Raw genomic sequence first — 10,090 nt, 5'->3', positions numbered from 1 at the left:
TGTTTTCAGCTGTGTCTTGTTGCTCTGATTGGAGCTGGAGAACTTTCTGAAGGTGGGTCACCCAGAACCATTTTAAGCTTGTGCTTTATTAAGGGTTCAACCCCTCCCCAGCTATGGCTGCCTCCGCATGGGATGAGTCAGCTTTTCTGGTTTTCCCTTGCATTCCTCTGCCCATCACCGTCTGTCTCTCTCCCCTCCCTTTTTAGAAAGACAAGCCAGCTCTCTCAGCACACCTAGTTCCCAGGGCCCCAGGCAAATGGCTCTGGGCAATATTTTCTGCTCTTTTACTTGAAATGATAGCCCTTCTGAGCTCTCAATCTCATCCCACCTTCGCTCCTGGAAGCAGAGGATCCCCCCTCCATGGCTCAGTGTTCCCTAACAGGCTCAGTGTGGCTTCTTCTTTGCTCCTTAGTTTTTGAGACCTGTTCTTTTTATCCAAAGTTGGTTTTTCATGCTGATTGTTCCTAAATTAATTTGTAATCCAGTTTTTTGGTGTGAGCTGGTAGTCTGTGCATCTGCCTACTCCACTGTAATCTTGGTTCCCTTATCCTGAAGCATTTTCAAAGAATATTGGGACCTGCAGCATGAGGTTATGAGAGCATGAATAATCATCTGTAATGTAGTGTTTTCTATCCTTTAGGGCTGGAGACAGTTACCCACATGGGAAGGGACCACAGACTGCAGAACTGGTAAGAGTGAACCTCGTGTACACAGTCATTTTGGTGCCCTTGATGCTGAATACACCTGGCTTCCTGAACTTTAAATAGACAAAGAAGTCTGAGTGTTGAGAAGATACATTTCTATCACTGGGATCAGAGACCCTGAGAAGTTAGAGAGATTCATGGAGCTGGTGGAGAGGCTCTGCATTTACACCAACTAGAAGGGCCATTTACAAGGGATGTCTCTGCATAGACACTAATAAAAAACTTTAAACAAGTAATATGATAGAATAATTAGTGAAATAATTGCAAATCAAAATTCCTGTGGTCAATGAGGGTGGCTGTGATCACTAAATCTGCTTATTACCTCTGAATATTATATGCAAGGAGATGTTGTGATATTTGATTAATTTATAGATTATGTGATGATGCAAATCATTTTTCTGGATAACCTGGGTGGGTCATAATATTAAGTGTTTATATTAAAGGGAGGGAGGATGAGGTTAGCCTCTATGAGAAGGAAAATGCAGGGTCCCAGGGGTTATGGATGGCTTGGTTGGTCCAATCATTGTCACCAGATGGGAGTTGCTGGGTGAATCCCATTCAGGTCACATGCAGGAGTCTGTGTCTCTATATCTTCTCCTCTCACTTGAAAAAATAGACTCTTCTTGCAAATGCCCAGCAGAAAGGACAAGGCATTAGAGAGATAACTTATGTTATCTTAGAAAATACCTAAATAATCATAAACCAAAATTTGTCAGAAATAGAAATGTTAAAGCTTATGCAGGTATGGATCAAGAGATATAAGGGAAATGTCATTACAACCTGGTGGGAAGGGGATTCCTTGTGTCCCACATGTACAGTGTACCATGTCTCGGTTGTGTAAGGTCACAACCTCACAGACCCAGGGGATTAAACCTTGGACAGTTTTGGGTCATTTTTAATTGGGTCACCTTATGGATCAGCATAGCTGCATAATATTTGATACTCTGTTTTTGAAATCTCTTGGATGACAGGGAGAGTGAGCATCCCTCCCTGGGGGCCATGGTGATGGTGCCATATTTTCATTGGATCAACTCAGTCCTTATCATCATCATTGTTATCATTTGATTACTTATAATCATTCCTCTTCTAATTTTCTGTAGAATAGGTACTCAGACTCTATTTTATATGTGACTGCTGGGAACTGATGGCCCATTTTTGCCTCTTCTTTATCATTCTGATCTTCTCTGATGAGGACGTGGTCTCCCCTTCAGATGAAAGTGGGAGACTGAAACCATACAAGCCCCTGTACACAGAATTCTTCCCTCCCTCCACCACGACCTGGACAGAACAGAAGCCCTGAGCCAGTCTTTCCTCCTGGCTTGATCAAAGCACGTCTGACTTGCTGATGGCCTTCTCTGTGCTTCCCAGAGATTTCAAGTTTTGTGTAGTAAGCATGCCTGTCTCCATGGTGTGTGTTTTGCATCAGCCAAGACACACATACCGAGGTGTTGGGGTCCTCACCCTCGGTGTTGTGTTGACCTCTCTTCATGCTGTGAGCATGATGTTACATCAATGACCTTCACCACCCTGGGTCTTTCTTCTCTACCTTTGGGCTCCTTCATCCCAGGTTTCCAATGTTGAGCAGCACGTGTCCTACTGCCAGGCTTTAGTCCACATGAGAGAGTTATCTCTCCTTACAACAGATATTTCTGACTCAAAGATGTCAGAGCTAAATTCAGAATTAGGAACCCAGAGAGGTTCCCTGAAGGGAACTGTGACATGAAGAGGAAAACAAACAGGAAACTAGTCCCTCCCCTTGGACTGCATCTGCTCCTGATGGTCCTTGTGTTCAGGGACCCAGAGTGCCCCCTATGGTGGAGACCCCTCCTGCAGGGAGGTTTGTGTCTGGACTCAGACTGACTTCCCCTCGCTGTGTGTCTTGCACAATAATACATGGCCGTGTCCTCAACTCTCAGGCTGCTCAGTGAGAGATAAACCTGGCCCTTCGAGGTGTCTTTCATGATGCTGAGTCGGGATTTCAGCGTTGGGTTATAAGCTGTGCTTCCATCACCCCTCATAACCCCAACCCACTCCAGCCCTTTTCCCTGAGCCTGGCGCAACCAGTTTATATCATAGGACGTTAAAGAGAATCCAGAGACAGCACAGGTGAGGGACAGGGTCTGTGAGGGCTTCACCAGTCCTGGGCCTGACTCCTGCAGCTGCACCTGGGACAGGATACCTGGGGACAAGGAGCATCAGTACCTGTCAGTCACATGCAGTCACAGCCATCCAATAGACTATGTTTGACTTCTGAGACACTCACCCTGGGGGGCTGTCACCAGGCACAGGAGAAGACCCAGCAGTCTCATCTTCTTCTAGACCACAGCTCTGCTTCCCCAGAGACCTCAGCCCTGTGTGAGGAGAGAGCTGTGAGCCCACAGCCCAGAGAGGATTTACCCTGCTTCTTGGAGAGAAATTTGCATTTGGGGCAGACTTCTTCTTATAAATGGGCAGGGTCCATTCACCTTGATATTCTGAGATCCCTGTGGAACCTTCTCTTTTCCTGAACTCACTCATTATGTATGTCAGGGACATGGGATGACCTTCTTTATGAAACACATTGCAATTAAATCAGAAGTTGATATCATCTTTCTGGGAAAAGAAGAAAAGGTGTAAAAATGGATTGGATTACATCTTAAAGTTCTCATACATTTTAAAAATAGATATAACAGGAATTAGCATATGTTCAGACAGTTTCTGAATGGATCATTCTTGTATGCAACATCAATTTGACTCCAAACAGTGACAAATGTGTCACAAGAATGGGAAATTATAGACCTGTGTGTCTGATGGAGACAAATGCTATGTTGTGAAGAAGTGTTGTTAAACCAAATACACTGGTAAATAAACAGTAACACACTGACGTTGAATGCTGCATACTCAAGTAATGATAAAGTTTTACATTTCAAAATGCACCAGTCCAATTTGATATCAAGTTATATGACAAGGCCATTTTACTCAAAACAGCTTGGTATTGGCATAAGAACAGGCATATAGATTAATGGAACAGAACAGAGAACCCAGAAATAAATCCACACCTTTATGGACAATTGATATTTGACAAAGGAAGTAACAGCATACAATTGAGTAAAGACAGGCTCTTTAACAAATGGTGTTGGGAAAATTGGACAAAGAAATGAAACTAGACCACCAACTTACACCATTCACAAAAATAAACTGAAAATGGATAAAAGACTTAAATGTAAATCAAGAAACCATAAGCATCTTAGAAAAAAACATAAGCAGTAAGCTCACCGACATCTCTCACAGCAATATATTTACTGATTTATCTCCATGGACAAGTGAAATAAAATGCAGGATAAGCAAATGGGACTATATCAAACTAAAAAGCTTTTGTACAGCTAAAGACACTATGAACAGAATAAAAAGACAAACTACACAATGTTAGAACATATTCAAAAATACGTCTGATAAGGGGTTAATAACCAAAATTTATAAAGAACATGTAAAACTCAACACCAGGAAGACAAACAATCCAATCAAAAGTTGGGCAAAAGAAATGAATGGACACTTTTCCAAAGAGGACATACAGATGGCCAATCGACAAATGAAAACATGTTCAACATCACTAATTATTAGAGAAATGCAAATTAAAACCACAATGAGATACCACCTCAACCAGTCAGAATGGCGCTCATTAACAAAACAACACACAATAGGTGCTGTTGAGGATGTGGAGAAAGGGGAACCCTCCTGCACTGCTGGTGGAAATGCAGACTGGTGCAGCCACTGTGGAAAATAGTATGGAGATTCCTTAAAAAATTAAAAATGGATCTGCTTTTTGACCCAGCCATCCCACTTTTAGGAATGTATTCCAAGAACACCATATCACCTACTGAAAAAAAGAAATGTACCCCCATGTTTATGGCAGCATTTTTCACAATAGCGAAGATCTGAAAACACCCCAAGCATCCATCAGTGGACGAGTGGATTAAAAAGCAGTGGTTACATAAAAACATACACAAATCAGTAAAACTGAATAGAGAGCCCTGGAGCTGTCAGATGCTCTGACATAGTGGACACTTTTCTGAGTCCAGTTGAAGTGTTTGGGAATGCTGGGGTCACTTATGTCCTTTTTCTGTGGTTGGAGATATCATCAAATTACACCTGCATGATGCTGATATCTTACTTTTCTTCTAGCATTCAGTATATCACACACAGTGATGACTTCATCACAATGAGCTCCAGATCTGCTTTCCCTGTACGTGGCACATGGGCAGTGCCCTCACATGATCTCTAGGCCCGGGAGTGACTTACTTTGGAAAGTCGGTCAACTGCACTCATGATACAAACACAGTTCTAGAAGAGCGAGCTTTATGTTCTCCCTCCTGTAGGTTCTGTAAACCATGTAGAAGGGATCCTGGTCATATAGAGTTACTTGTTACTTACTTAGAGATCATAGAGACCCCCAAAGCTCCCAAAAGCACCAGAGGTGGGCTGGGTCATCCTTTTACACATAGTGCCCTGTAACAGGAAGTCCCCTGAAGACCCCACCCCTGCAGGAGGTTCACACCTCAGAATTTGGAGGAAGAGGAGGTGGTATTCTGGGTGTAGCTCAGAGCACATTCTTAGCAGGTGAGGCTGGTGCAATGCTGTGAGAATACTCCAGCTTCCAGAAGCCTCCTGGGAACACCCAGGAAGGGAGCTTGCCCGCTATAAGGAAATGGCTTAGCGCCAACCACGCAGCTCCCTGATCTTTTCAGCCATTGGCTATGAAAGACACGCTGTAACACCCTATAGGCTGAACCCATGTATATAAGCTAGCCTACTTCCTGAATAAAGTGGATCTGCGTCAGTGAACCTGGTCCCCAGAGTCGGGTCTTTGTGTCTCTGTAGTCCTCACTCTGCCAGGACTTGTCCACAACTGGCGCCCAATGTCAGGCAGGAACCAAACCGGCATCCAAGGGACGGGTGAGTGACCCTCTGCAGTGGGAAATCTTCTCCCCCACTCTCGAGCCCCGCAGGCTGGAGCCCTGCACGCCCTATTGCAGAGTAGGCGAGTTGAAGTTTGTGAAAAGGATCTCTGTACTTACTGGAAGATTCTCTGTGATCTCAATCCCTGGACTGAGGACTCGCCACTCTGTGACCCGGATACTTGGGCCCGAGCTCTCCCAAGTGTTCATTTGGCCGAAGTACATGAGCGACGGGCCTTCCCTCCCGCCCTCACTCCTGCCTTACTGGCAACACACGCCAGCTTGACCGGTGCTCCTGCTGGGGACCCTCCGCCGGTCCCTGGGGTCCTGCAGGCTGCTCCTCTCTCAGAGGAGCCCCCACCTCCCTATTCGCCCCCCTCCACTGAGGAGGAAAGTAGTTTAGCCTCCAGGTTTGTGGCTGAGCGTGCAGAAATGAAACTAACTGCACCATCAGCTCTGCCACCAGGAAAAGCAGAAGTCCCTACTTCCACCTTCCCGACCAGGGCTCAATGCCCCACCCCAGCCTCGCAGATGCCATTTTCTTCAACACATTTTTCTGCTGCAGACCCATGGGCCAGCCGTATGTCCCCATGTGTCTTTTTTCTTTCTGTCTGTCTGTCTTGTCTATTTTTCTGAATCTCTCGCTCTTTCTCTCCCCTGCTTCTCTCTCTGAAATGACGCTGGAAGGACCCAGCCACAGCACAGTGGCAGGGATCACACCCTCTTCTAACGCAAAGGAGAAGTTATGCTGGTGTTTTTCAGCCAATTTGGATCCCAGGAACCCCATAACCTCCTTAACAGGGTTTCCCTGGACGGAGCTGAGAGCTCTTAGAAGAAACCCTGCTCCCACAGGAAGCCCCTTCCTTCCCCACCTCCCTCTGCACCTGCTCCTGGGGCTGGTCTCAGGCTCCGTGGGTCCGGAGCGCCCCCTGGTGTCCTGAGTGCCCCCTGCAGCCCGGCCCTCCCGTCCCCGCAGGGAGGTTTGTGTCTGGGCTCACACTGACTTCCCCTCGCTGTGTGTAGTACAGTAATACACGGCCGTGTCCTCGGCTCTCAGGCTGCTCAGCTCCATGTAGGCTGTGCTCGTGGACTTGTCTGCAGTCATAGTGACTCTGCCCTTGAACTTTTCCGCGTAGCTTGTGTCACCATCACCAGGGTCAATCAACCCCATTAACTCGAGCCCTTGTCCAGGGGCCTGTCGCACCCAGCTCATATAGTATCTGGTGAAGGTGTATCCAGAAGCCTTGCAGGAGACCTTCACTGAGGTCCCAGGCTTCCTCAGCTCAGCCCCAGACTGCACCAGCTGCACCTCAGAGTGGACACCTGTGGAGAGGAGACAGGAGTGTGTGGAATTCCCACACTGAATAATCCTTGGTCCCCCATCAACCCAGGGACTGCAGAGCCCCTTACCTGCAGCCACTGCCACCAGGAGGAAGGCTCTCCAGCTCCAGTCCATGGTGAGGGCTGAGCTGTCAGGACTTATGGAGGGGAGGGTGTGGTTGTGGGGGATGCTCTCGGGCCACAGATACATCCATATATAACTACTCTACCTCATCTAAAAATTTTGCATATTGATGAGGCAGACTATCTCATAACTGAAGAGTTGACACCAGCTGAGAAAAGACACATTTCTCTCTTGGAGTTTGAGGGTTAATCTTAAACCTCATAAGAAAATGTGTGTCTCCTCCCATGTCCCTGAGCCCCATGGAGATATCTCTTTCCATTGAGAGCTCTTCCCACTGAGGAAATATCATCTGGACCTTTTCTGGTCTTTGATGGCTAAATATATTATTGGTATATCACAATTTCCCAGAATGCTGCACCTAGTGACTGAATAAAACCATTTATTTTCACAAATTCTAATGTTCAGATATCCAGAAGCCCTAGAATACTTTATTGAGCATAGTTCTTATGGTCTATCAAGATACAGGCATCTTTCTGATAAAATATAATATTTCTAATAAATCAGCAATCCCTGAATATCTGTTAGGCTATATAAATTTTCTCAGAAAGTCCCAGATCCTCAGAGGAAATCCATTCACAGCTCTCTCTGCTCCTGCCCCTGGGGCAGAAGTCTGGTGCTCCTGGGTCCTGGGTTCCCCCTGATGCCCTGCTCATGCCCCGAAGAGGAGGATCCAGTTTGGGATCACAGGACATTGGGCGTTGGCCTGTAGTGAATTTAGTTCAGGGGTAAGGGCTGTTTCCTGACTTCAGAATCCTCCCTCAGGACACAGTACACTTTTGACATCTCTGGACATAGTGAATTGTCCTTACTCAGCAACTCTGTATAGAGACCCCAAGCTAGGGCTTTATGATGCCACCAGGGAGCCCCTTTCCTGGAACTTCCAGATGCCCTGACACAGTGGACAGACCTTTATGTCAGAAGCTCTCAGGGGTTTTGGAGACATCATAATTCTTTGGAGTCTCTAGTTGAAATTCCAATTGAAGTATGCCTGTATGTGATTCTAAATATTCTATACTAACATTCAGTATATTACACACACACACACACACACACACACACACACACACACACACACACACACACTTGATTCAGTCCTCTGCATTCTACTCTGAGTCTTCATAAGCCACCTGTATTTTAGTGACCTCACCTGTCAAAAGCACAGGAAATGTAGGTACCAGTTTTGCAAAATGTAAGGTGTCACTAATTAATGCAGCCCCCCCTTTTTGGTCGTCAAATTCCCGGCACTGTCCCATATTAGCCCTGTGTGGGCTGTGACAGCAGACGTGCATGCCCTCTGCCTCTCAGGTGCACTGCTCATGGTTCTCCACGGAAGCAGAATTAGAGAAAACAGATATTTATACTCACATTGGCTTTTTAATTTAATGGGCACACACATTATGCAGTGTGGGAAGTCCAAAGTCCATGACGTGCTGTTGCAAGCAGCAGACCCAGGAGAGCTGCTGAGGTAACTCAGCCTGGTGTGAAGGCTGCGGACCAGGGGTGCCCAGGGCAGGGGCAGACCTCTGTCCCAGCTCCGGAATCCAGCACACAGGCAGGGAGGGCTAAGCTTCTCCTCCCTGCACCGCGGTGTTCCCCTCAGTCCTTCAGTGGAGAGGCGATGCTCACCCACACGGGGGAAACACGCTATTTTTCTGCGCCACGACCTCAAAGGATACGCTCACCTGTGAACACACTGTGTACAGACCCAGAAAGAAGTTTCATCCAAGTGTCCGGAAACCCATGACCCAGTCAAATAGAAACAAAACAACAGTCACAACCATGCTGCTAGGATACGAATTTCTCAGTCAGAGATAATATATGTCTACACAATACATTTAGAGGAGGGAGAAGCAACCACTTTAGACTTACCTGGTGATCATTTTAATAGGTATCTACATGTTGAATGTCGGCTGCAGAGGAAGCTTCTCTGCCTTCCTCTGTTGCCCTGAGTCCCGCTTGGTATCCGGAGCGCTGACCCTCCCCCCCCCCACACACACACCGGCCTCCTGAGCGCCCCCTGCAGCCCGGCCCTCCCGTCCCCGCAGGGAGGTTTGTGTCTGGGCTCACACTGACTTCTCCTCGCTGTGTCTTTCACGGAGTGATACACGGCTGCGTCCTCGGCTCTCAGAATGTTCATGTGCAGGTAGGCAGTGCTTTTGGAATTATCTCATGAGATGGAGACTCTGCCTTTCACAGATGCAGCATATTCTGTGGTGTGAGCATTGGCTTTGTTTCTAATAAAACCTACCCATTCCAGTCTCTTTCCTAGAGTCTGGGGGATCAAGCTGATATAATAGTCACTGAGGGTGAACCCAGAACCTTTACAGGACAGTTTCAGAGATGCCCCCAGGCTGACTTAGGCACCCCCAGACTCTCTCAGCAGCACCTCACATGGGACAACTGGAGGCAAGACAGACTCTGGTTAGGGGACGACACACACACACACACACACACACACACACACACACACACCTGTAATACAGTGTGTCCGTAACGTCATGGTGCACTTTTGACTGGTCACAGGAAAGCAATAGAAGAAGATAGAAATCTGAAATCTACACCAAATAAAAAATGAAAACTCTCCCATTTTCATACCTATTCAGTGCAGTTTGATGCCGGCTCATGCACAGATTTTTTAGGGCTCCTTAGGTAGCTATCCCGTATAGCCTCTACAGACTCGTCACTGACTGATGGCCTACCAGAACAGGGTTTCTCCTCCAAACTGCTGGTTTCCTACAACTGCTTATCCCACCGAGTAATGTTATTCCTTTGTGGTGGCGCTTCGTTATAAACGTGCCGATATTCACATTGCACTTTGGTCACGGATTCGCATTTAGCGAGCCACAGAACACACTAAACTTTCCTCTGTACCGTCCACATCTCGACTGGCATGGCCATAGGGTGCTCCTCTGTATACACAGTGTTACGTCATCATCTGCGCATGCGCACATGCTGCCACTCATCCTACAGAAACTGGGAGGTTTTTC

General features: G+C 46.8%; 1 gene segment (V, D, J or C); it reads right to left on the bottom strand.

The window, feature by feature from the left end:
* Positions 1–6,632: 6,632 nt before the first annotated feature.
* LOC136376055 (immunoglobulin heavy variable 1-46-like) lies at positions 6,633–7,128 on the bottom strand. The segment is given in 2 exon segments: positions 6,633–6,961; positions 7,049–7,128. Coding segments are annotated over 2 exon segments (375 nt in total).
* Positions 7,129–10,090: the final 2,962 nt, after the last annotated feature.

The sequence above is a fragment of the Saccopteryx leptura genome, chromosome 6 (assembly GCF_036850995.1).
Source record: "Saccopteryx leptura isolate mSacLep1 chromosome 6, mSacLep1_pri_phased_curated, whole genome shotgun sequence".
NCBI lineage: Eukaryota > Metazoa > Chordata > Mammalia > Chiroptera > Emballonuridae > Saccopteryx > Saccopteryx leptura.
The sequence above is the reverse complement of the archived record's forward strand: the minus strand, read 5'-3'. Positions and strand labels throughout refer to the sequence as shown.